General features: G+C 49.1%; 1 protein-coding gene across 3 annotated transcripts; it reads left to right on the forward strand.

Moving 5' to 3' along the window:
- TTLL6 (tubulin tyrosine ligase like 6) lies at window positions 1–27394 on the forward strand. Of its 3 annotated transcripts, XM_032871354.1 has the most exons (15): window positions 1–175; window positions 1728–1768; window positions 2692–2810; window positions 2952–3082; window positions 4628–4784; window positions 5711–5854; window positions 6502–6587; window positions 12313–12538; window positions 13847–14022; window positions 16380–16568; window positions 17429–17603; window positions 18580–18849; window positions 23244–23610; window positions 24090–24349; window positions 27292–27394. In XM_032871354.1, the coding sequence occupies exons 3-14, from the start codon at window positions 2790–2792 to the stop codon at window positions 24347–24349; spliced, it is 2202 nt and encodes a 733-aa protein (XP_032727245.1). In that variant the 5' UTR covers window positions 1–175; window positions 1728–1768; window positions 2692–2789; the 3' UTR covers window positions 27292–27394. The 3 variants fall into 3 exon arrangements, with proteins under 3 accessions (XP_032727245.1, XP_032727244.1, XP_032727246.1); XM_032871353.1 differs by lacking the exon at window positions 27292–27394 and having other exon boundaries at window positions 24090–24559; XM_032871355.1 differs by lacking the exon at window positions 27292–27394 and having other exon boundaries at window positions 1731–1768; window positions 24090–24559.

Raw genomic sequence — 27394 nt, forward strand, 5'->3', positions numbered from 1 at the left:
TACTCCAGTGCCTGCCTTTGGAAGGCGAAGAAGGGGCAGACTGGGAAGAGCGGGAGGACAGTTCCCAAGAAGATCCGAAAGAAAGCGTCACCCTGGCTTTCGTGAGCGAGAATGCTGGGGGGCAAGAGGGGCTTCAGAACGCTCAGCAGCAAGGCAAGAAGAGGAAGAAAAAGAGGTTAGGATTGAAAGATGAGAATGGGGATCTGTGTTGTTGGGAGCAGAAGGGACCTGGAGGGGAGGGGACTTTGGCCACTGATGAGAGGCTAAAGAGATGTGTCCTGGGGTCTTCAAAATCACACCCCCTTCAGTTCTTGTGAGAAGAATCTACCTGGTGATCGGTTTGATTAATTGATTGATTGTTCAAAGATTTTATTTATTTATTTGTCAGAGAGAGCACAAACAGGGGTAGTGGCAGGCAGAGGGAGAAGCAGATTCTCTGCTGAGCATGGAACGCCCCCCCCCCACCCCCTCCCCCGCTCCCCAGTGCAGGATCCATCCCAGGACCTTGGGATCATGACCTGAGCCGAAGGCAGACACTTAACTGCCTGAGCCCCCCAGGCGCCTCAATGATCTGTTTTATAGAATCAAATATGATCTGTGTAATCTCAAACCACACCTTGTTCTAATCTTCATTCTATTTGTGTTTAGAATGCTTGCTTTTTTTAAAAATTGTGTGGGGAAAGATAATTTCCTTGTTTTAAGGAAGTGCTTATTGTCCTGGGAACTTAGTACATTTTATTTTATTTAAGATTTTATTTATTTATTTATTTGAGAGAGAGAATGAGAGAGAAAGAGAGCATGAGAGGGGGGAAGGTCAGAGGTAGAAGCAGACTCCCCACCCAGCAGGGAGCCCAGGACTCCGGGATCACGACCTGAGCCAAAGGCAGCCGCTCAACCAACTGAGCCACTCGGGTGCCCAACTTAGTACATTTTAAAAATAATGAAACTGATGCTGACTTCTTAGGATTTGCCTGTGGCTTCTGCATTCTGGTTCCTATTTACTATTCCATTACATTCAGGGACATGTCTCCATTCGGGGACAACGAGTCACTCCTCAGATTCACTGATACTAGAAAGCTCGTCCTCCCCCTTTCTTTCTTTCTTCCTTCCTTTCCTTCTTTCTTTCTTTCCTTCCTTCAAGATTTTATTCATTTATTTGACAGAGAGAGACACAGTGATAGAGGGAACACAAGCAGGGGAGCAGCTGAGGGAGAGGGAGAAGCAGGCTTCCTGCTGAGCGGAGAGCCGGATGGGGGACTCGATGCCAGGATCCTGGGATCATGGCCTGAGCTGAAGACAGACACTTACCGACTGAGCCACCCAGGCGTCCCTCGTCCACTAACTCACCACTTCCCTTAGTGGGGGGCAAGAAGAGGGAGACCATGAAGTAATTTGGTCCAAAAGATTTTCGCTTCCTGTTCCTGACGGGCCGCTGGAGTAAAAGGATTGAGGAGGTGATAATGTTCATATAAAGTGGAAGCAGAATTAGTTACAACCGCAATACAGAATTTCTGCCTCTGTGGGCAGGGTCCGGGTACAGTCCGTGTCTTCTGCCCCTCTGCCACACCTGGGATCCGTGTCTTCAGTCGCGGGGGTAGTCAGACCAGGCTTCGTGTGGCAGGATGGGTCTCATGCAGCCCTGCCTGCGATCGGAGGCTTCTGGGTATGGTCGCCTATTCTGGCAAACGTGTCTGTCTCTGTCTTGCTTTCCTTTTTCTCTTTTCCAGATGATTGGTGATCAATCTCTCCACCTGCCGGTATGAGAGCGGTGAGCACCTGTGTTCCAGGGATCCACGACGGGGACCCAGTGGATTACCCCAAAGGGTTGGGAAGGGTCATTCTTGTGTATTCTTGAGGATGAAATGGGGGTGTTTCTACATCCCGTTGTCTCCATCCTCAATTAACTATTTGAGGAAGTTGGGGATCTTATTCCAAGGAAATACGGGGTTTGGCCCCAGTGGTGTGTATTTCAGCTCTCTATAGCTCCTCTCCAGGGTGATTTGGGAATCTGATTGTAGAGAAGGCAGTTGTTGCTTCTTGTTAGAGCACGAGTTAGAGACTGGCAGTCCACAGACCGAAGACGACCTACAGACCTATACTGAGTTGTGGAACAGAGTAGTCATTCTGCCTATTTCAAGTTTGAATGTTTTAGGCTGGTGCTGACTCCCCTGGGTCACTGGCACTTCTTCTCTCCCAGGCCCTTGAAGGCATTTGAATTGTGTTACCAATGCTAACAGGGACAGGGGAAGAAGGACGCGATAGCATATATGTGATTTTGAAATGCATCGTATACTTTTTTTTTTTTTCCTGTCAGTTTTCCTTCCTAATTAAGCTTGGCTCTGACTGATGTTAAGGATTAGTTTATATTCCCTGAACATTCTGTGCTTGGTGTTTGGAGGAGAGCCAGAAGCCTACTTCCTGGCAAGGGGAAACCAGGGCGGGTAAAACATTCTTCCCAGAGAGACTTCTGTGGGGCTCACTGGGTGTTGGCCGAATGCCTCAATGGCTCTTCTTGTTCCTTTCTTGGCAATGGTGCATTCAGACGAGGCAAGATGGCTTCTAGGCTCAACGAGTTAAGGCGTCTCTCTCCAGCACACCGTCTGAGAGATACGAGAAACATAACCTCCCTACCCCATGCTCCTCCCCCACTCCCTGGGCTAACAGGCCTTCCTCTTTCCAACTCCATGGCAGTGCGCAGGGCCGCCCAGCGGTATGGCCTTCGAGAAGGAGGGGAGACCAATGACTGGACTCTCTACTGGACGGACTACTCGGTGTCGCTGGAGAGGGTGATGGAAATGAAAAGTTACCAGGTATTATCCGGGGCAGAGCCGGTCCTCAGGATAAGTCTGGTGTCTACCCAGTGGGCCCCCAATTTTAGGACTGTACCCTGAGGGCACCTCATGGGTACTCCCATGGGCGCCATTGTTCATGAATTCTGGCTTCCTTTGCAGAAAATCAATCACTTCCCAGGGATGAGTGAAATCTGCCGCAAGGACTTGCTGGCCAGGAATATGAGCCGTATGTTGAAGCTGTTCCCTAAGGATTTCCACTTTTTCCCTAGGACCTGGTGTCTTCCTGCCGAGTGAGCGCCCACCTGTGTTCCCTTCCACACTACCCACCCCCAATTTACGTTTCCCTCTTGTTCCAGATTCCCCAGTGCTGCTTTCTCTTCCCAAAGGATCTCCTGTCTCTCTCCTTTTCAGGAAGAGAAGGCATAAAGGGTGTGTCCAAGGTTGAGAGAACAGAACACAAGGCTCTGCTATAAAAAATGAGATGAGATTTCAGGGCTGGGTGCCTTGGATCCTGCACCTGCAGTTGGGATGAGAATTTGTTCTGACCCTGAAAGCTGTTGATTTTGAACTTGTTCCAACCTTTCAACTGCGCAGGTTCTGAATTTTTAAGGACTGTGAGCACTTCCGGAGGGAGTGGGATAGTGGTTAGTGCCCAGATTAGGAGCAGGGAGGGACGCCTGACCTCTGGTCCCTGGCAGGATCATGAACGGCAGCCAGCCTTTCCCTGTCTCCTTTCTCACTTTATCCATCTTAAAATCGGGCATCTAGGCTTTAGTACAGAAGATGCTCTGGGCCCCACCACCAAGAAACAGAGCAAAGGTGAGATGACACAAATGTGACCCGGGTCTGGTCTTCAGGATACGGACAAAGGGGCAGAAAGGCATTGCCACTAGAATTCTTTTCACATGGTGAGAATCCCACTCTGTCCTCTATGTCCAGTACTTTTCCAAACCAAGAACTCCAGGACCCCCAGACTTCCCTAGCTTGTCCAGAACAACTTTTAAGACTTAGTAGCAACTTAGAAGGAAACATGTTTGCCTTCAGACCAACGGGCACCTCCAGATTTTAGTGGCCACTGAGGAACACTGCCATGAAGTGACTCCGCCAGTGGTCACCATGCCGAAGAGTTGCAGTGCAAGACAAGAAGTGTAGCAAGACTGAGATTCAGAATGCATTAAGTTGGTTTCTTTCTTCTGAAGATAGTTTCTTCAGGGTGTGTTCAAGGAGAGTGAGTAGTTGTGCTCTGATACTCTGGCTGGAGTGGAGATATTCCCTGGAAAGAGCTGAAGCCTAGAGCAGGGGAGGAGACTGGTTGATCCAAGGTCACACAACCTGTCCGGGCTGAACTCCACATCTCCCATCTGCAAACCCAGAAAGCCAAAATCCTTGGGTCACAGCTACCTTCATGGTGCATGTCACATGTATCAGCAATCTTGCCTGCATTCTGTCACATGATTAACCTCCAGACAAGACAGGTGTCCTCATCCTCAGTGTGTAGATGATGGAAGTGAGGCTTAAAGAGGTCAAGTCCTTCCTTGCACAGGGTTACACGGCTGGTGAGTGGCATCACCTGGGTTTAAATCCAGGCCTGAGTTTCCTCCAAAGCCCACCCTCTCTCCGCCATGTGTGTGCATGCGTGGCTGTCTCTTCTATTGCCAGATCTCCCGACATGTGTCTGTCGACTCTAGAGTTTTGCCGCATTAGATAGCTTTAGTGGTTTTTTTGTTGTTGTTGTTACTGTTTTTGTTTTTTTGGTTTTAATAAAGACCTAGTGTTCCTTTTCACTGCTCCCCCCGCTAAAGGTGTCTCTCATTCCCTCCCTGCTGCTCTGGTAGCTGGGGAGATTTGCAGAACTACAGCAGGTCAAGAAAAAATAAGACATTCATTTGTAAGCCCGATTCGGGCAGTCAAGGGAGAGGTATATTCATTACCCGGACGGTGAAAGACATCAAGCCAGGCGAGGATATGATCTGTCAACTCTATATTTCAAAGGTACTTCTTCATGGTGATCATTTCTCTCTCGCCCACAGCAACCTTCTAGCTCTGCCACACCATGGGAAATGAGGCAGGTGACGGGGGCAAAACCATGTCCTCTCTTCATTCAACCAGGCCTTCTAACAGGGATGTGACATGTGTCTGGCCCAGAGCATCAGTCACCCTTGTACCCTTGTAGCTGGTCTGGCCTTAACTTGGCTGGGCCCATCGCCTCTAGCAGATGACACCTGGAGGACACTGTTGGTCTGTGGATGCCCAACTTCATTTGGGGGAAGGCAGTAGTCCTGGAGGGATCATGGTAACCGGGTTTGCTCTGTGGCTGGAGGTCAGAGGTCATAGTGGCAGAGCCCACCGCAGGGAGGGAGCCCTCTGGAAGTGTGCATGGACTGGGAAGGGCTGGTTAGCTCTGCAGGAGCGCTCTCTTGCCGAACTGCCATGTAACACAGCCCTAGATGGTGACAACATGTCCTTCATCACGGGACTTTTAATTTTTTTAAAAAAGATTTTATTTATTTATTTGAGAGAAAGAGAGAGAGTAGGGGGAGCAGCAGAGGGAGAGGGAGAAGCAGGATCCTCGCTGAGTAGAAAGCCCAAGGCAGGGCTTGATCCCAGGACCCTGGCATCATGACCTGAGCCGAAGGCAGACACTTCACCCACTGAGCCACCCAGGTGCCCCATCAAAGAACTTTTTAATGTTACTTTGCTTGGTTGCCCAGAGATCTCTGGGAGATGGTTACTTGTGCTGTAGGAAACCGAGGCACACTGGGGTTTAGTGAATCCCACAGGTCAAGTCCCCTTGTCTTCCTCCCTGACCCCAGCCCAGACCTCACTCTGTAGTACCAGGCAAAACCAAGCCAAGGTACTAATCTTCAAGTCTGAATCTCTCCTCTGAGGCTTCCGTGACTTCTCTTCCCTCCTCGCAGCCCTTTATCATTGATGGGTTCAAGTTCGACCTGCGGATTTATGTGCTGATGACCTCCTGTGACCCTCTCAGGATTTTTGTGTATAACGAAGGACTAGCACGCTTCGCCACCACCTCCTACTGCCACCCCAGCCCAGACAACGTGGTGAGCTCCAGGGACAGGCCCTGCCCCCTCTTCCTTAGCGGGATGAAAAATCCCACTTCAGTCTACATTCTCCAGGCACTGACGATGTGGCCGTCATTTGTTGGACACTTACTATGTGCCAGGTTGTGGACGTCCAGATATCCCTTAGCCCTCTCAGGAGCCCTCAGAAACAGATTTTGATCTGCATTTTACAGATGAGGAAATGAAGACTCATTTTCATTTCCTCATGAAAACTTAAAAAAGAGTTTAAGGAACTTGTCCAAGGTCACAGAATTGGGAAGAGACGAGGCTGCGACTCGTGGCCAGATCTCCCTTCTGCAAAGCCAGTGCCCCAGATCTCTGATGCGTGAGGAGAGAAGGTCATGGGCGAGCCCCCATCTCTCCCCCACTCCCATCCTTCACTCTTTGACCCCCCAGGATTCCTGAAATGTCCCTCAGGCAGTGAACCACCCAATCGTGGGAGAATCTAGACTTCTACCCCAGGCTGAAGGCTACCATATTACTTCCTGTTTTACCAGTTTAAGCCCCAAGGTGGTCCCTCTCTTTTCCTTCTCTTTAAGCCCCAGCAGCCACAGGGGAGGGCACAGAGAAGAAGCAGGAGGCCTCCCCTACCTCCTGATGACACAGACTTGTGTCTCTTTCCCCAGGATGATATCTGCATGCACCTGACTAATTATTCCATTAATAAGCACAGTTCCAATTTCATTCAAGATGCTCACACTGGAAGCAAGAGGTAAGGAGGCTGCCTCACTTCTGTCTTCTTGCCCTGCCACACTCAGAGCTCAGATCCTGCCCATCCGTCTGTCCACATTAGTGTTTCCATCTTGGGTCACCTGGGCTCAGCAAATATTCCTTTGCCTCCTTATTCTCTGCCCTCTGGCTGTTAATCATTAAAAGAAGGCTACATCGTAAACCTAGGAGGTTGGGAGGAGGAGAGATAAACATCCCTAGCTGGACACACACACACACACTCACCACATACACACCAAAACATGCACTTATTATACCGGGCCCTTCTGACATTTCCAAACCAATAGATATTTATCCATTGCTAGTTGGCCAAGGGAGAGGGACATGTCAAGCCATTGTTCCTTTGGCCAGTGGTTTCCCAGGGTGATGCTCCAACAGAGATTCTCAAGTGATAGGTCATGATGCCTGCTGTGGCCTGACCGTGGCTGGCTGGCTTTGAGATTCCCCAGAAGGAGGGAAAGGCGAGGAGTGCGTGAGTGTCTTCCCAGTTATCACTTTCACGTTGTCGTCTGATCCTGTCTCATTCAACTTTTAGGAAAAAGGGGGGACTGGAGGAAGTGAACATGGGCCAGGCCTGAGGGGAAGGCAAGGCAGTATGTACTAAGGCCTCCTGTGTTGGGGGGCATGTGCTGGGGGCTCTGTGCACATTTTTTCCCCATTGCATCTTCTCTCTGCTATGACCGAGGCATCATAATCGGCTCTTTTTAGGTGCAGAATCATGAGTTAGGTACCATCTCCATTTTACAGACAAGGAAACTGAGTCTCTGAGAGGTTAAGCTGCCCAAGGTCACATGGTCGTAAATTCTAGAGCCGGGTGAGAAGGTAGGTCTGTCGGATTGCAAGGTGCGGCTCCGTCCCCTGCCCCGGGCTTCAAGGGCCTGGTAAACACACAGTCTGTTTGGCTCAAAGCATCAGAGAGGCACATGAAATTTCACAACTCCCCTGGTGGCAGAGTTCCAAAAAGCAAATGGAAAATGGCCAGCTGAAACCTGCTTGGAGGGGCAGTCTCCCCTGTTTCAGAGGGTGCCTGAAGCTGTCCCCCCTCCTTGGCTCCCCACCTGGACCCTGGACACCAGCTCAGCTGAGAGTCAGTACTCAATGAGGCCTGGCTCTCAGGCCTGGCCCTGACTCTCACCAGCAGGACACGTGTGGGTCCGTGTCTTCCTCTCTCTGAGCCCCCGCTTCTTCACCGCCACCCCCCAGGGTCACTGTGAGGCTCAGATGACCCGTGATGGCTGCAGGGACACTGCTGGTGTTTACTGTGATTTTTCCTTGGTCGGAAGGCATGTAACCTAAGGGCCCCTGTTTCCCCTCCTCTTATGAGAAGACCTTCCAGCGACAGGCTTTGGACTCTCAGGCCACGATGGAGGGGGTATTAGGGTACCAGGGCTCAGGGGAGAGTATGCAGTATTGTTCTGTGACACCCACCCCCTTCCTCCTCTTTTCCCTCACCTCTCCCCCCTCCCCACCAGGCAAGGCCTTGCCCCTCTGCTCCACTCCCCTAGCCTCCACGCTGCCCCTTCTCCCTGAGCTCCAGGCTCATCCCTCCTCAGTGCACCCCGACAACTGTTGCCCCCAACTCAGCGTTTTCTTGCTCCTTGCTCCCAGCCCAGCCTTCCAAACTGGCTCCCCTTCTCTGCCTCCCGACCAGCAAGGTTAGAGAGTTTGATGTCATCTCCGTAGTTGAATCCTGAACATTCCTCCTGCAGATGTCCCCGTGTCCCTTCCTTTCCACCAGACCCAGGCCTCCCTTCAGCCTCAGACCTGACGGCAGCTTGGCCTCCTTGCCCTCCTCCCTAAATCCAGGCTTCGATCTCTCTGTGCCTCCATTTTCTCATCTCTAGAATGACAGAAATGTACAATCCTGGCTGGCCAGCCTCAGACATGCTGTTAAGGACCTATTGAGAGGACGTGTATGAATGACCTTCAGAAGCAAAAACCCCCACGTGGGGAGATGCTGTTAATACTCTGTAGTCCCTATTCTGTGTTTTGTATCACCGGCTAAGGTTAACTGAGGTCCGGGAATGGACGGTCTTCCTTCTGATGCATCGTCAGAAGGTCAATGGTAGCCTAATGCTACGTCACATGCCTGCGTCGTCCTCATTCATCTCACCAGATAGACGTCTCATCATCTCACATCATCCTCATAAGAAAGGCGAGTACAGCCCAGGAAGCTATTATGAGAGCCCAAGAGAGAGAGAGAGAGAGAGAGACGACATTCACATTACTTTCATTATGGTGTATTGTTGTAATTGTTTTATTTTTAGTTATTATTATGAATCGCTTACTCTGTCTCATTTACAATTTAACCTTTATTATAGTTGTGTATGTATAGGAAAAACCAGTACCTGTAGAGTTGGATACTAACCATGGATGGGTTCCGGCATCCTCTGGGGGTCTTAGAGCATACCTCCTCCGGGTAAGGGGGGATTTCTCTGCTACTTACTTCCATATCAGTGTGACTCCCGGATACCTAGAGGGTCAAGTCCAAACTCTTCTGCTCAATCTACTGTAATGTGACCAGACACCACTTTCCATTGATGTCCTGCTACACTGGTAGTGAGCTTTCTATTTGTTGAGGGCTTGCTAGGTGCCAGGCACTGTTCTAAGAAATACACACACCTCAGCCCCTCTAATCCTCATAACGACACTCTAAGAATTATCATCAGCACGGTTTTGCATATTAGAATTCTGTGGCATAAAGGGTTAAGTAACTTGCCCAAGGTCCCACAGCCAGGAGGTGATACAACCGCCATGAAAACGCCCGAGTGTCTGCCCTTCACCACTAGGGCGCGCTGTCTGTCCGTCCCCTCCGTGGTGATCTGCCAGGACACTCTGGCTCCCATTCCGTATATAGGCCTTGCCCATTCCCACTTCTCCATCTTTGCTCAGCTCCAACAGAAAACATGAGAGAACATCCTTGAAGGCCCTTCTGGCTTGCTAGGCTTCCACGTTGCCTTCTCTGATCTGGCTGTAGGTCCTGGTCCAGCCACAGAGCTGCTGTGCAGCCCATCTTCTCCGTGAGTCTCTGCTCTCTTGATAATCAGATGAGAGAACTGGGGGTCCATCTCTGAGGACGAGCCCGTGGATCTGAGTCAAACCACCCGCAGAAACCTTCCCATCTCAGGACTCCCACCACGCTCTGGTCAACATCGACCATAGCCCATAACTGCTTTGGCTTGGTGCACACGTTTTCATGTGTTCTCCATTGTGCTTAAGCTCCCTGAGGGTTAGAGTGGCTTCCTGGCCTTCTGGGCACCTCCCATAGGACGGGCAGAGTCCTCCTTTTCTTCTGTGCCTCCCTTTTCTCTTCACCTTTCCTCCTCTTCTTCTTCTTCTTTTTTTTTAAGATTTTATTAGTTTATTTGACAGAGAGAGAGATCACAAGTAGTCGGAGAGGCAGGCAGAGAGAGGGGGGGAAACAGGCTCCCTGCTGAGCAGAGAGCTTGACATGGGGCTCGATCCCAGGACCCTGAGACCATGACCTGAGCCGAAGGCAGAGGATTAACCCACTAAGCCACCCAGGCGCCCCTCACCTTTCCTCTCTTCTTCCCCATCTTCTGAGGCGATCTGCTTCTCATGTTGACTGTCTCACCTGTCCCCAGTACCCCCGTCCCCAGCAGGAGGCCAACTGCGCCCCCCAGTAGATCCCCTCCCCACCAGTCGTGCACTCAGCAGGAACAGTGAAGGGAAGACAGAACAACTGGAAATCTGGGAGGGCTTGGGGGTCAGAGACCAGGTCCTCTGCATCTTCCGGGGTGCCTGGCACATAGCTGATGTGTTCAATTGAATTGGCTAACCATGGAGCATTAGGAGATTATACAGTAATGTACGCTCATTGTGATGTGCCTGAGTCATCAAGAAGAGGTTATGTTATGATTTGCAGTGTCTGTTATATGAAGGCAGGGAAGTGTATAATCTATTTTGGGAAAATTTATTTCCCAATTAGGCAAATTAAATACATTTTTATTTTGCACTTGAATGGCTTGGCTTCAAGCGATCTGGAAAATTCATTTATGTGCCACACTTCCCTGGCACTGGCAAGTAGAGGCAGTGGGCCTCTGTATCGAGTGGCCTTTGCTAATGTGTCTTTATATAAATGCAACCTTGGTTGTTTCCTATGTGAGTTGACCCCCCCACCAATGGTCCTTAGGCTTCCCATGACCTTGGGGGTGGTTTCTTGGGGTTCTCTCATTTCCCGAGCTTTGCATGGACAGCAGGCCCTCAGCCAGTGTACACTCCTGTTTCCTCCTTTTTGGATCCACTGGCTGGGGTCCAGTGAGCTCTTTGAACAACCTTGTGAGCCATGTCTCTGGTCTTAGTCTCTCCTCTTTACTCTTCATGCCCCTGCCTCTCTTGCTCTCACTTTCTCACTTCCCATTTCAACTCTCTGTGCGCATGCGCGTGCTTATGAGCGGGGGTGTGTCTGTGTCCCCACCCTTGTCTCTTAGACCCTCAGCTTTGCCTCTTTTCTGTAGTGCCCAGCTCAGAGCTGACCAGAGCAACACTTCAGATGTTTCCTCATGAACCGTAGACATCCTCCGATCTCTGTACTAGGGTGACAAGCCACCTCAGTTTGCCTCTGCCTGAGGGGTTTCCCATGATGTGACTTTCAGTTCTTTTTTTTTTAATTTATTATTTTTAAAAATTTTAGTTTATTTAAATCCCAGTAATTAAAGTATACTGTATCATCAGTTTCAGAGGTAGAGGTCAGCAACTCATTGTTGCATGTAACACCCAGTGCTCATTCCATCCTGTGCCCTCCTTAATACCTGTCACCCAGTTACCCCATCCCCCTACCCACATCCCCTCCAGCAACCCTCAGTTTATTTCCTGTAGTTAAGAGTCTCTTACGGTTTGCCTCCCTCTCTGATTTTGTTTTATTTTATTTTTCCTTTCCTTTCCCTATTTTTTGTTTTGTTTCTTAAATTCCCTCTGTTTTGTTTCTCAAATTCCACCTATGAGTGAGATCATAGGATAATTGTCTTTCTCTGATTGGCTTATTTTGCTTAGCATAATACCCTCTAGTTCCATCCACGTGGTTACACATGGTAAGATTCCATGTTTTGGGTGGCTGCGTCATATTCCATTGAAGATACACACCACATCTTCTTTATCTAAACAATTGGGACCATCCTGGTTTGCTGGGACAGTTGGTAACCCTATCTGTGGAAATGCCCCGGGGCTGCCTTTTCTCTGCGAATAGTCCTCAAGCAAAGTCTCCGTGTCTTTGGTGCCCCCCAGAATCCCATCAGATGGCTGGGGGGGACCCAGGGATTGGTGTTCTTAAAAGGCTCCCTGCCAGTTTCTAATGACCACCAAAGGTTGCAAAAATATTTGCCATCAAAACAAAACCATGATGTAGCGTGGTTTTTTTTTTTTAATATTTTTAATTCACCCATCCATTAAGCTTTCCACCTCGAATACCCAGTTCCTGCCCCAGCCTCCCAGGTATTTTCCAGGTCACAGGGACAGTGCCCAAGCCAGGTCTTCTGTGTCATTATCTGCACCCACTTTTGGGCTATAGAGGTTTCTGAAGGCCCCTCTTGAGCTGACATAGCCCTACTTGTCACCCTGGGTCTTGGGCGTCTGTCCCCATTACCTCTGGGGTCTTAACTTCTCCAGAAGTTTCTGGTTTCCAGCAGGAGATGGCCTCAGATGACTAGAAGGTGGGCTGCCTTGCCTCACGGCCTGTGGTTTCCTTCCAGGAAGCTCTCCACCTTCAACGTGTACATGGAGACCCATGGCTACAACATGGAGCAGATCTGGAGAGACATGGAGGACATCATCATCAAGACGATCATCTCCGCCCACCCCATCATCAAGCATAACTACCACACCTGCTTCCCCAACCACACCCTCAACAGCGCCTGCTTTGAAATCCTGGGCTTTGACATTTTGTTGGACCACAAACTCAAGCCCTGGCTGCTGGAGGTAGAGGAGTTGGGGTGAGGGGTGAAAATTGGCTGCTGTTCCTGGGGGTCAGCCGGGGTCAGGCTCATGCCTTCATCCCTGGTTCAGCCAGTCATTTTAATCAACTTCCTGGCCAGGCCCGTTCATCCAGTGGTTCTGGCTGCCTGGGGCTTCTCTCTGAGCTAAGAAGTGGCCACCAGAGGGGGGTAGATGGCCGGAATTAGAGAGCTCCTCGTGCCCTCTTGAGGTCTACCCAGACCTGGAAACTTTGATCTCAGGCACAGAAAGACTCTAGAGAAAACAAGAAAGACTCTAGGGACAACTTGATTTTTTTGTCACAGAATCATCTCCCAGAAAGGGGGTGTTCTTCCTCAAAGCTGGGTGGTAGTGTTTAAGATCATACAGGAACAGCCAGTCCTGGATCTCAGGGGCTTGGGCCACTCGGGTCCTGGTGTCTATGGCCAAGGGAATGAGTGGGGAACCACTCAGTGAGTTTCCTGCCTCCCCCAGACCCATGGCAGAGTGGTTGGAGGAGGAAGAGAAGCATCTGGGTGACTGTATCTCTTCCCCATTACACCTGAGTTCTGCAGCCCTCAAGGGGCCCGTCAGTCTGCATTATAGGAGATGGGGGTTGGCCGAGGCGGGTGCCAAGTCCCAGGGGCTAGGGCCGGTTGGCACAGAGTCAGAGTCTTTAGAGGGCAGAGCCTGAATCATGTGTCCCCTTCCTGGGGCCTTGCCTTGCCTCCATTCCCAGCCTTTGTTCCCAGATATAGGTAGGAAGGAGAATATGGCTGTTTGGAGCTCCTACCCAAAGAGTGGAATTGGCCCCGGGGCACAGGCCTTCAGAAACCACTAAAAACCTTCAAATGTTACAGAATGCGTCTGAATGATCTGGTCTTTTCCGTGAGCAGGAACAAGGCCTCTCCCTCCTCCCACCTGCCTCTCCCTCAGTCCTGGTGAGGGTCCCGAAGACATCAGTCTGGTTTCTTCCCCACCTCCCAGGCCGGTCCTTTAGACAGCACCCTTACCTCTGCTCAAGGCCTTGCCATGTACGTGGGCAAGCACATCCACCAGGTGCAGGAAAACCAGACACAGTGGCCCTGATGCTTCCAAGAGGAAAGGACCGAAATCAAAGCTGGTTAAACTAGGGGAGGTTCTGCTTCCTCCTCTTCTCACCGTGCCTCCGGGGCAGACTCCCTCTTCCTCTTCCTACCCCCGCCCTTGGTAGCCAAGGCCCCATGCTGGGCTTAGGGAGCTCCCTGGAGGGGGCGTGTGGGCCTTGCTCCCTGCTTCCACACTGGACAGCCCGGCCCCCTGCTGCCCTCACAGGTTAACCACTCTCCGAGCTTCTCCACCGACTCCTGGCTAGATAAAGAGGTGAAAGACAGTCTGCTATATGACACCTTGGTCCTGATCAACCTCGGAAACTGTGACAAAAAGAAAGTCTTGGAGGAGGAGAGACAACGGGGGCGATTCCGGCAGCACTGTCGTTCTCGAGAGACCAGGTACAGAGGTGACCCCTCACCCTGGGGACCCCATTCTCTATGACTTTCTTGCTCCCAGTAAGACTGAGGTATCCTGGTCCTCAGCAACCTACTAGTTATGTGGCCTGTACGTCTCTTCTCTGAGCCTCAGTGTTCTTTCTGTGAAATGGAGCCAGTGATCTATAAGGTGGAATTAAATGAGATAATGTGTAATAAAAGGTTCATCATAGTGTCTGGCACAATGGTGTGTATTAGAGGTGGTGAAAAGTCTTGCCTGGCAGAGGGGAGTGGGCAAAATGAGTGAAGGGGCTTAAGAGGTACAAACTTCCAGTTATAAAATAAGTCACGGGGGACGCCTGGGTGGCTCTGTGGGTTAAGCCACTGGCTTCGGCTCAGGTCATGATCCCAGAGTCCTGGGATCGAGTCCCGCATCGGGCTCCTTGCTCAGCGGGGAGCCTGCTTCTCTCTCCGCCTCTGCCTGCCTCTCTGCCTGCTTGTGTGCTTTCTCTCTCTCTCTTTCTGACAAATAAATAAAATCTTAAAAAAAAAGGAAAGTCACGGGGAGGTAATGTAGGGCATGGTGACTGTAGTTAGTAAGGCTGTTGCATATTTGAAAGTTGCTAAGATCTTAAAAGTTCTCATCACAAGAAAAAAACATTTTAAAAAAGATTTTGTTTATTTATTTGAGAGAGAAAGAGAGTATGAGCAGAGGGAGGGGCTGATGGAGAAGCAGGCTCCATGGTGAGCAGGGAACCTGACACGGGGCTCGATCCCAGAGCCCTGGGATCGTGACCTGAGCCGAAGGCAGATGCTTAATCTACTGAACCACCCAGGCACCCTGGAAAAAAACTTTGTTAACTGTGTGTGGCGACAGATGTTAAGTAGACTTATTGTGGTGTTCATTTCCCAATAAATACAAGTAGCGAATCGTGTTTGCACACCTGAGAAACTAACAGAATGTTCTATATCAATTATACTTCAATTTTAAAAAGTCATTATGTTTTTAAAAAAGAATCTTGCTTGGAGTTGGTGGGGAGTGGAGTCAGTTCTAAAAAATGATAATCCTATTTGGAAAATCAGTTTATTTTTGCAGAATGTGGCAACTTCTACAGTTTCACTGTGAGCCTTTTTTTTTTTTGGTACCTAAAAATAGGAGATTAAGTTGTAGACAGAACTATACATTATGGATATGAGTTTACTAATACAACAGGAAGATTCAGGGATTACCAATCAAAAAATAAAACTGTTGTTTTATTTTTATGGAAAGACACATGAGCCCTACTACCCACTCCCCCACCCCCTCACTCCCCACCCCCCATCCTCCCCACATCCCTGGGTTGGTGGGGGCGAGCGTGCCCAGCTCCCTGCCTGGCAGTATTTGCCTGTAAATAGGGGCCTTCATTCTGTGGGGTGATTCTAGTGTCTGAAGACTAAACCTGGCCGAGGACATGCCTTTGTTGCTTTTCAGATCCTACAGCAACTGCCATGCCCACATGAGCAGAGCCCACTGATTCTTGGGGCCAGAGTTTTGGGAACTGGGACAGTAGCCTCTGTGTTGGGAGGACACTGAGATTCTCCGAGCACTTTTGCCTGTGCTCTCCATCTTCCCTCCGAGGCGGGTTGGTAGCAGGGGCTCTTGTGTGCTCCTGTCACTGGAGCTAAGGAGACCTGGCTTCTGGAAGGGGAAATGACTTGTGTGCAAGGTCCCCTTGCTGGGAAGGGGCAGGTGTGGGGCCGGAGCGCAGCGAGTATGCTCTTTAGGATTCCAGAATGCCTTCCGCTGGGCCAGCTCTCTCCCCACTGCTCAAGGAGGAGGCAGCATCCATCCACCAGGGAGAAGCTGGGGCCCTCCCCTGAGTCATTCTCTTGGTCGTGAATTGGCCCTGGTAGCTCAAGGCTCTTGGTTTCCCTGATGTTTCTCATTCCTCCCTCCCTGACCTCCACCTCCCTGAGGGGCTGTGAAGGAGAATGAGATCATCACAGCTCCTGTAAAAGCGCATCCAAAAGGCCCTCAAATTTAGTCAAACACAAGCTGCCATTCTTCAGAGGAGGGTTGCAGGGGCTGTGAACGGGAGGTGATGATGGTCTGCCTCCTCAGAGCTGAGCCAAGGGGAAATGGGTTTTTGTGTGAGGAGAGAGTCTCATACAGAAAGACCGACCATTCTGATCAGCTTTCCGTGCATCAGGACATTGGCTGTCCCAAGAGGGCTAGGATCTCCTTTCAGGGAAACGTTCATACATTTATTTAGCAAATACGGGTTGACCACTGTTGTGTGCAAGGCCTTGGCCTGGCCCCACGGGACGTCCGGCTTGGCGTGTCCCTTCCAGGCTTCATCCCGAGAAAATCTACGGCAGCCCTGTGTTCTGTTCCCCCACAGGATGGAGGAAGTCAAGGGTTTCCAGGCTAAGCAGTTGGAGAAAACTGAGAAGTACGAGCAGGAGAATCGTGGGGGGTTCCGCCTGATTTATCCTACTCTGAATTCGGCGAAGTATGAGAAGTTTTTCCAGGACAACATCTCCCTCTTCCAGAATACTATTACCTCCAGGGCTCGGGAGGAGTATGCCCGGTAGGAAGGCTCCAGGCCAGGTGGATGGGTGTTGGGATGGGTTGGGTCATGCTTGACCTTCTGGGTGACTGGCCTAGGATGGTGAGGAGGGTCTCTGAGCTTCAATCCCCAACCTAGAAATTGTCAGGGGAGCATTTGCTTTAGTCTCACAGGGACCAGGAATCATAGGCATCGTTGATGTGGGGTGTTCAGTATGTAGCTGCTTCTAGAAACTCGCTCCTGAGACAGGAACCTGCACCCTCCTCCAGAATTCCCAGGGAGCTATCTCCTGGATTCACATAGACCCGAAATCTAAAAGCTGGAAGGCACTCATCCTGTCCTGTCCTATCCCTACCCATCACCTCATTTTATGGACGGGGAGGTCGGAGCACAGAAGGGGTCATAGAATGGTGATGACCAAAGAGGGATTGGGATCCCCGTCTTCTGACCCACGTGACTGTGTTATTCCCACTACATCATTGGCCAGAAAGGCCCAGGATATAAAGTGGCCCAACGTAGGGGCCCCTCGGGTTGGCCCCCTACCCAGACCCTCTTCCCAGCCCCGGCCACGTGTGGAATTTGGCCTGCTGGGAAGTGGAGAGAGAGAGAGAGAAGGTGGAGAAGGTGGGTAGAGGCCCTGACTATGTCCACTCCTTGGATGCTATTCCCCAGACTGGGAATGGTATGGTGGGAGGCACGGCTGTCCCCTCCCCTCCACCTCCTGCACGGGCCCCTGCAATCATCTGAGCAGACTGGACACCCAGGGGGATGACACTGCACTCTTTGCCAAGCATCAACGACCCCTCGGGGAGGGGTGGGGGAGCGCCCACTTTTGCAGCCCATCCCTAACCTCCGCGACCCTCCCTGTTCCACCTGGACAGGCAGCTGATCCAGGACCTGAGGCTGAAGCAGGAGAAAAAGTCCTTCCCAGTGAAGGAGAAGAAGGTGGAGATGCAGGGGGAGTCGGCCGGCGAGCAAGCGAGAGGCAGGAGGACGAGAAGCTGCCATCAGAAGCCCCAGCAGACGCCCCAGGCCGCCACCTTTACCTTCAAACAAGTAAACCCCGCTGGGAGGGGAGCGTGTGTGCCCGGCACCCTTCCCCGGCTGGGGCCGCTCCGTGGGGGGGTGCTCAGGAGACCGATGCTCAGAGCCCTGACGCACTGAACAAAGGGGGCTGATGGAGGGCCGGGCCACAGGAAGTCACAACAACCCGGGCATCCTTCAGAGGACTCTCGCTGCTCTATCCTCGTCTCCTCCGGCGGGAAGAAAAGCATCCGGGAGGCTGAGCATGATTCCCCGTGTAGGGAGCGGGCACTGGGACCATTCTACTCATGGGTCCCATGCCCAGTTTGGGCTAGAGTGCTCCCCTCTAGCAGGTCAGGTGTGCAGCTGAGAGAGGGGGCCGCAGAGAAGGGCTTCACGGAGGCAGGACCCTCACCTTTATGTGAGGTAAGGGACCACAGCTAGGGCCTTCCAGCCTGCTCTCTGCTCGAAGTGTGGACCAGCCCTGGACATGGCGGGGCGGGGGGGCAGCTGTCCCATTGTCCTACGGTCTGAATCTTTGGATTGACCTTCTCTGCCTCACTATTTCTTCTGGCTCAGGCGAAGGACTCAGCTGGCTTTTGGTCCATCTCCTTTTTCTCGAACCCTCACCTGAAGGGACAGGATGACAGCAGGATATTTTTAGTTTGGTTTTTTTTTTTTTTTTTTTTTTTCTTTTTTGTGACTTTGCTAGGGTCATAGGTCTTTTAAGAAACTGATAAAAAAATATGATACTCTCTTACCATAAAATATACAAAGATACAAAGTTCTAAAACTACAGGTTTAAGTGGCTCAAAGATCCTGTGAAACCGTCCATGAGCCCTCTAGGGGTCCCTGCACCCCAGGATAAGAACCTCAGATTAGAGAGACTTTGATACCGATTGCTTTCCTTCTCCTCCTCCTCTCCTCGGCACCTACCCTTGGTGCAGATAAATCTGGAAGTGGACAGAGCTGGGTTCCCACGGGCTGTGTTTGGTTTCCTCCTTCCCAGCATCTCCAGCCAATGACACTGGTATCCTGCACACCGGACTTCTTCCTGAGTGTCAGAGATGCAAAGACAAATGAGACAGACAGCAGCCTCGACCCGGAAGAGGCCAGCCCTCCTCCTTGCAAGCCTGTAGCTGCAAGGCGTTACACATCTGTACCTGACCTGAGCCACTCGAATCTTCTCAGCTGCCCGGGGCTGGAGCTCAGTCAACCCATCTCCAGAATCGAGGAAGTCAAATCTGCCTCTGTGGTGAACATATTTCCCAGCACAGGGGTGAGTAGAGCGGTCTACCTCCCCAGAGAGCTCTGCTTACTCAGGGGGCAGTGGTAGGAGTCTTGCTTTCTGGTCCCTTCTATCTTCCTGACTTGCGGTCTCCCTTTGAGCAAGCCACTTAAGCCTCAGTGTCCCCACCTGGGAAGCCCAAGTTGTGTGAGAGCGTACGTGCTAGGAGAATGGACCCATACTTTTAGGGCTTTTCCAGTGGCCGCCTTCTGCACCCCATCTTTAGGCATGTTCTCACCTCTGGCTGCTGGAGCAAATCACCACAGACTTGGGGGCTTAAAACAACACATTTATTCATTCACAGTTCTGGAGGCTAGAAGTCTGAAAACAAGGTGTTGGTGGGGCCGTGCCTCATCCGAAGGCTCTAGAGGGAGGATCCTTCTTTTCCTTCCTTGATTCTTGCTAAATTCTGGTGGCTGCCAACAATCCTTGGCGCTCCTTGGCTTGTGGCACTGGGACTCCAGTGGAACTCGTTGAGTGTCTCTTCTATAGGTCTTCATGTGACCTTCCTGTAAGCACACCACCAGTCATTGGACTGAGGGCTCCCCCGGATCCAATATGACCTCACTTTCACCTGCTTTGTGATATCTGCAAAGATGCTGTTTCCAAATAAGGTCACAGTCTGAGCTTTGTGGCAGTGTTGAACCTAGTTCATCCCCTTACACAGTGTTTCTCAAACTCCATTCGTGTATGGACACCTGTTGAAGGAGAGAACACTCTTTCAGATCTCCACTGTAGCCCTAAATAACTTTTATAGATATTTACAAGCAGAAAACCAGATGTATACAATCTTTATAACTCTTCTACAATGAGGAAATCAAAACAAACATCACCCATAAAGTTCACATCAAGAACATTAATTGAATGTGACAGTTGATTTTCTATTTTTGTGGATACTAGGGTGCCGCATAAATGTGGTCCTGACAGCTCTAGAATGGATCCTTTTGTGTTTACTGTAGTCAGGCTATGTGATGACTGTGTTGTAAGTACTAGAAAATGTTCAGCCTTGCTGGGCCATTGCCAGGCCCAAGTGTAACACGGAGGAATGCAATGCTTTTCAAGTTCTTAACCATAGCCCGCAGTAGAAATCTGTTTCATTTCATCCGTCCATACACACACACTGGAAAAAAACTTCTAAAACAACGATGAGCCATACTACAGATGGTGACTCCTTCGATATTTTTTATTCTGTTCTTTTCTGTTCTTTCAAAAATACCAGTTCCTGGGGCACCTGGGTGGCTAAGTTGGCTAAGCCTCTGCCTTCAGCTCAGATCATGATTCCAGGGTCCTGGGATCCAGCCCCATGTTGGGTTCCCAGTTCAATGGGAAGTCTGCTTCTCCGTCTCTCCCTGCTTGTGTTCTCTCTGTCTCTCTCTCTCTCTCAAATGAATAAATAAAATCTTTAAAATAAATAAATAAAAATACCTGTTACAACCCACTAGATTAATTTCATGACTTATTAATAGGTTTACAACCACCATTCGATAAACACCTTTAAGAGATTACGCTTTGAAGCTTCATGACACTGGATTTCACAGATAGGACACCAAAAGCAGGGCTGCCTGCCTGACTCAGTCAGAAGACCGTGTGGCTCTTGATTTCAGGGTTGTGAGTTCAAGCCCCATGTTGCATATAGAGATTACTTAAATTTATTTAAGTAATTTATCATTATTAAGTATTTAAGTATTTATTATACTTAAATAATAAATAATAAAGAAGGAAACAGAACTTAAAAAAAAAAAGCAAAAGTAGGTAAGTGGGACTATATCAAACTTGAACAGTCAACAGAGTGAAAAGGCAACCTGTGAAATGGGAGAAAATATTTTCAAACTATGTCTCTGATAAGGGGTTCGTATCCAGAATATATAAAAGATTCTTACAACTCACACCAAAGATAACCTGATTTTAAAAATGGCCGAAGGATTTACGGGTGGCCCGTTTGGTTGCCTGACTCTTGGTTTCCACTCAGGTTGTGATCTTGGGGTCGTGGGGTCAAGTCCCCCATTGGGCTCTGCCCTCAGTGTGGAGTCTGTTTGAGATTCTTTCCCGGTCTCCCTCTGCCCATCCTCCTGCTCTTTCTCAAATAAATAAATAAATAAATAAATAAATCTTTAAAAACCTGAGGGTCACCTGGGTAGCTCAGTTGGTTAAACATCTGACTCTTGGTTTTAGCTCAGGTCCTAGCTCATGGGTGTGGGATCGAGCCCCAGGTCAGGCTCCCTACTCAGCAGGGAGTCTCCCTGGAGGTCTGTTGCACAGTGATGGGGATATTACTGATGCTACTTATTGTATACTTAAAAATGGTTAAGGTAGGGGCACCTGGGTGGCTCAGTGGGTTAAGCCTCTGCCTTTGGCTCAGGTCATGATCTCAGGGTCCTGGTCGAGCCCCGTATCGGGCTCTCTGCTCGGCAGGGAGCCTGCTTCCCCCTCTCTCTCTGCCTGCCTCTCTGCCTACTTATGATCTCTGTCTGTCAAATAAATAAATAAAATCTTTTTTTAAAAAAAGTGGTTAAGTAGATGGGGCACCTCAGTGGCTCAGTTGTTAAGCGTCTGCCTTCAGCTCAGGTCATGATCCCAGGGTCCTGCTCAGTGGGAAGCCTGCTTCTCCCTCTCCCACTCCCCCTGCTTGTGTTCCCTCTCTCACTGTGTCTCTCTCTGTCAAATAAATAAAATCTTATGTCATATGTATGCATGTGCATTTTTTCCTGCAATAAAGAAAAAAAAAAGAAAAGAGTAAAGAGTATGCATTGATCTGATTGTCTCTATTTGGATCCTGGAGTCTCCTCTATGACTTGTGTCTAGTCACTCTTCTCTCCCTAAGCCTCAGTTTCCTCAACTGAGAAAACTGGAATTTGGGCACCTGGGTGGCTCAGCGGGTTAAGCGTCTGACTTCAGCGTAGGTCACGATTTCAGGATCCTGGGATCCAGCCCCCTGTCTGCAGGCTCTGTGCTCAGCAGGGAGTCTTCTCCCCCCACCCCACCCCGCCCCTCCTCCCGCTCTTACACTCTCTCTGTCTCTGTCTCTCTCTCATTCTCTCAAATAAATAAATAAAATCTTTTAAAAATGGGATTTTAATAATAGTACCTGCCAGTGGGTTGCTTTGAGGCTCAAATGGAAGAATACATGAAAATGTAGAGGTGGCACCTGCCACAAAGGGTTCAGAAAGCATTAGCTGCTATTTTAATATTACTGCGACTTCTTAAGACTGTCTTTGTTCTTCTCTCATTAATCTAAGTGTAAAGTAGTATTACTTAACTCCAAAGAGATCTTTTAAAATAAGCAATTTTTTTATATTTCATGTGCGTATTGTTAATTTAATAAAAAGCCCTGCTTCATTCAAAGACTTTACATCTTTCATTTATTTATATTTCCTTCTTATCTCTATGCTCACCTCCCATTCTCCTATCTACCATCTTTTGTTAATATGTTTCCTGGCAAAGTAGGGATTTAAAAAAAAAATACATGCATTTAAACTTTATTTAAATGTGATTGGGTCGGGCGCCTGGGTGGCTCAGTGGGTTAAGCCGCTGCCTTCGGCTCAGGTCATGATCTCAGGGTTCTGGGATCGAGTCCCGCATGGGGCTCTCTGCGCAGCAGGGAGCCTGCTTCCCTCTCTCTCTCTCTCTGCCTGCCTCTGTCTACTGTGATATCTCTCTGTCAAATAAATAAATAAAATCTTTAAAAAAAATGTGATTGGGTCATTTATCTCATTCTGTGACCTTTTTCTTGTTGAGCCTGTTTTTCTTTTTTTTTTTTAAGATTAAATTTACATGCCTTGAAATGCTCAAATCTTTTCTTTTTTAATATTTTATTTATTTATTTGACAGACAGAGATCACAAGTCGGCAGAGAGGCAGGCTCCCTGATGAGCAGAGAGCCCGATGTGGGGCTCGATCCCAGGACCCTGAGATCATGACCTGAGCCAAAGGCAGAGGCAGAGGCTTAACCCACTGAGCCACCCAGGCACTCCATCAAATCTTTTTTTAAAAGACGTTTTTATTTATTTTAGAAAGAGAGAGCACACATGCACACAGAGGGTGGGGCAGAGAGAGAGAGAGAGAATCTCAGGCAGATGCTTGTGTTCCCTCTCTCTATGAAATAAATAAATAAAATCTTTAAATAAAAAATAAATAATTTTGAAAAATAAAATTTCTCTATTGTTTAAAAAAAAAATCCCCCAAAAACAAAAAACCAGAGGAAGCTCTATGGACATCCGCCATCCTCTGCCCTAGTGTTCAGCCAATTCCTGGTAACAAAAGTATTCTAACCTAATCTTTCTTGCTGCTGATGAACTTGGCCTCCTTAGTCTGTTTATTTAAATCAAGAAGGTATGGGAAGGCGTGTCAGGCTTCCACAATCTCACGTTGGACTGTTTTCTCTTCCAGCCCTTAGCCTCCATAGAAACGTGCCCAGCTCCTGCCACTCAGGTCTCAGACTCCCCAGAGCCTCTGCCTGGTGGGACTGGGACAACCAGCTCTGGCTGCGGTAGCCCCAAGATGAACAAGATGGTCTTTAAATACAAGGTGCATCACTTCCCGCAAGACCTCATCCAGGGGAAAATATCCAAAATTTGCCTTCCAGCAAAATCCCAGAGCTTCTCACGAGGTCTGAAGCCAAGCTGGTCGGCGCTGGAGAATGAGACTCAGAAGAAGCCCCTGCTGTCGGAGCTCTTCACCAAAGTCCCACTGCGGGAGAAGCTCTCCCTGTTCCCAGCTTGCTACAGCCCAAAGCTGGGGCCGAGTCACAAGTCACGTGAGTGCCAGCCCAGCCAGGCGGGTGCCAAGAGCTTAGGGGTTCCCAACAGGACCAGTCCTTGTCTTTGAGGAGCACCCAGTCTGGGGTGGCGGTGTGGGTATACAGCCTTAGGAAGACACCCCCTTCCCCGCCTGGTGGGGGAGACATCATTCACATTCTTAGGGAGTCTCTGGTCTTACTGAAATTACAAAAAAAGGTAAAAACAGACTGCTTTTGGCAAGCTCCCTGTCTGACGATTCCTGATTCCTGGTTGTCATTGAGGTGAGGGGCATTTGGTGAGTCGGAATCAGCGGAAGGCACGAAGTAGGGAAACAGGGAAGAGAAGCTTCTGGCAGGAGAGGAGCAGAGGCTGATTCTGAATCAGGAACTTGAGCTGGCTTGAAGCCAGGGAACCCCAGCGGGAGGTGGCCTCCGCGGGCCATGTGCACCTCGCCCAGCCTTACAAATGGGTGATGCCAATGATTTCGCCTTTCCAGAAAACCGCTGCCTGCCCTGGGAGTGCTGCTTCAGCAGCCGAAGCTCTGGCAAGAAGAGGCAGCTGCGTCTGTCCTCCCTCCTGCTCCTGCACAGTCCTCCCAGCCACGAAATGACCCTCAGCGACCTGCTGGTGGTCGCCACCCCAGCCCGACTGGATCCGAGGCCTGGCAAGAGCCACAGCAGCACCGCAAGAGACCCATGTCAGGAAGCCTACAGCCGCAACCTGGTCTCTGGCCAAAAAGGATGTGAGAGGGACTAGGTGGGTCTACCTGTATTCCCTTCATGGGCTTGTTTCCCTGGCAAGCACCGCAGGTGTGTATTTCTGGAACATCAGGGAGGTAGGAGGGTGCCTGGATTGATAAAAGACATCCAGGTAAGTAAACAGTTCAGACGGACCTCAATCAAAATGTGCCCCCCTCCCAGCCCCTTGCAATGTGTGATTCTGCTATGACCTCCCTCCCTCCTCCTACTAAAGCAAGCAGACTGTGACTGCCAGTTTGACCCAGCCCCCTTGTGACCGGTAGCTCACGCAGCAGGAGGGCAAAAAGGTAAACATCAGCCCATAGACATCACTTTGGTGCTTGTAAAAATGCATAAGTCCACAGCCTGCTTCCGGAAATTCTGATTCATTAGGTCCTGGGGGGTCCAGGAATCTGCATTTGAGGAGGTCTTCTACCATGATTCTGATGCCCTTCTCCCCACCTTCAGAGAAAAACTGGGCCTGGTGTTTCCCAAACTTCCCTGACAATATGAATCACAGTGAGGGGATGCTTGTTGAGCCTACAGTTTTCTGCGTCACAGCCCCTGAAAGTTCTGATGCAAGAGACTTGAGATGAGGCCCTGGGAATCTGTCTCTCGAATAAGCATCTCAGGTGTGGTAGGGAGGATTGTCCTGCATCTAGACCCAGGCCTGGGCAGAGGAACCTGTGACAGTCATGCCTGACCTACTGGCCTGCCCTTAGGGAGCTCAAATCTACCCCTACTATCTTCGATTTGTAATCTTCCAGTACTAAAATTAAAAAAAAAATTTTTTTGAAGATTTATTTATTTTAGTGAGAAAGAGAGTTAAAAACCAGAGTCGAAGGCTTACCTGACTGTGCCACCCAGTTGTCCCCATAGTGGCACTTAAGGGATTGGTGACTCAACACCAGGTTTGGGTCATAGTAAGCTAGAAACAAGAGCTTCTCACTTACTTGAACCCCTGACATCAGGTGCCCCTCTTTTTGAGATGGAATTCTTTTTTTCTTTTTTTCTTTTTAACTTATTTTATTTAAATTCAATTAGTTGACATACAGTGTATTGTCAGTTTCAGATGTGGAGATAAGTTACTCATCTGTTGCGTACAACACCCAGTACTCATTACATCATGTCTGTGTCATTCTTCAGCAAAGTCCAGCTTGGGTTCAGGCACCCTGAGAGACTCTGGGATTTTGTTGGCAGAGAAGTTTTTGATATTTTCTCCTAAGTGAGTAAAAGTAAGTTCAAAAGGAAAGTTAAATAGGTAGATAGTTCTGTAGGAGAGACTTGTTTCTCTGGCTCTAATTTCTAAGAGCAGTTTGTCACACGGAGTCTTCTGTTATAGACTTTTACTACCATGGTGGACAGTGGCTGAAGGCAGTAACTTTTTAATGAATATTAATGATGGTAATAGTTACCCCTTTTTTTGGGAGCCTACCATAGAGGTGCCAGAACACTTCTACGTATATTTTTTATCTAATTTCATTCCAATCACATCGTGCCTTTTAGAAAATAAAAAAAAATTGAGGCTCAAAAAGCATTAACGCCTAACTTTTGGGAGGTCCCATAGCTTATTGGTGACAGAGCAAGGATTTGAGTCACATGGTTCTGATGTCCAAACCATACCATCTTTCTTTCCAATGGTGTTTGTAATAGTCTTCAGTTTGAGTTAAGGTCGTAGTAAATAGCTCTTCTATTTCTGCAGGTAGCCAGGGTAGCCAAGACCAGGCAGGACCTCTTAGCATGTTGTATGGGGTCACCAGATATCAGAGCTGGCCCTCTGCTCTTATGTCAAATGACGGCGTCTAAAAATCCCTAATTAATCAGTCCACAAAGGACTGACACATACAAGGCAAACTCATAAAATCTGGTTATATACAGGGCAATGCCCAGCTATCGATGCATTGATGTACAAATGAAAGATGATGTGGCATAAGAATAGGGCTTTGGCATAATGACTAATGGTTGAACGAAAGAAAGAGGAAAGGTCCAAATTGTGGATCAGGGGCTCTCCCGGTTGCTGTAATACCTTCCACACATCAAGGAGAGGTACCATGTCTCATGCAATCCTCAGGTCAATATTGTGAGGTTGACAAGAAGACGTTATGATTTATCCTCAATTTGCAGAGGAAGAGAATCAGGGTTTGGGGGATAGTAAATGACTCCCCCAACCTCATAGAAGTAATGGGTTCTGGACAAAAGAACATGATGTTTCTTCCATCTTGCCCCATGTGAGGACGGGAGGCCTGACACATTCCTCCATGTTTTTCCTTAAATCACTATAATCTCTCATCATCCTTCCTCTGGATCCACTTTCACAGTAGGTTGGTCAACAAGCCTCGGATTCCAGATCTGTCAACAATTGAGTTTTAGGGGACAAATAGCGCATTTTGTAGATTTTAAGATGATTAAAAGCTTGCCAAAGCGGGATGCCTGGCACCTGAGTGAGTTGGCTGCACTGGTGAGGATGACCCATGAGCATGATGATGGTGGTGAGGCCACGTTGATGGTGATGAGCCCAGCAGGGACTGAAGCAAGACACACTTGCTTTCGGTGGACTAAAGGCTTTGCCTCCCTTCTCTCAGTCCTCAAAGCAACTCTGTGTGGTGAGTGCTATTGTCATTCTCTTTTTTCAAAAGAGAAAACCAAGGGTGAGAGAGGTTAAGTAACTTGCACAAGGTCATTGAGAGATCCTACACTCACGCACTTAACCGCTACCACTTCTTGTCTCTGTCCAGCCATCTTGGCCGCTCTTGAATGGTCCATACCATAGCATCTGGCTCTAGAAGGATGCAGGAAGGTGAATGGCACATAGGTAAAATGAGTTTCTGGTGACTGTGGATGTGGATCTAGTAGTGTCTCCTGACCTACTAGACAGGATGGTGATGAGAGTTAATTGGCTTGAATATTCTAAAGGCCATTTTAAAGGAAATGCTAAGGAAAAAAATTTTTTTTTCTTTTCAGAATCAGACTGGATCTCTGTCATTTTTCCCTCTTTCCATCTCTTACGCCCAGGAAATAATTTATCGTTTCTTAAAGTGTCTACAATGTCCATAGAGTCAACTGA

The sequence above is a fragment of the Lontra canadensis genome, unplaced genomic scaffold, assembly GCF_010015895.1.
Source record: "Lontra canadensis isolate GAN:19392208 unplaced genomic scaffold, GSC_riverotter_1.0 scaffold43, whole genome shotgun sequence".
Classification (NCBI taxonomy): domain Eukaryota; kingdom Metazoa; phylum Chordata; class Mammalia; order Carnivora; family Mustelidae; genus Lontra; species Lontra canadensis.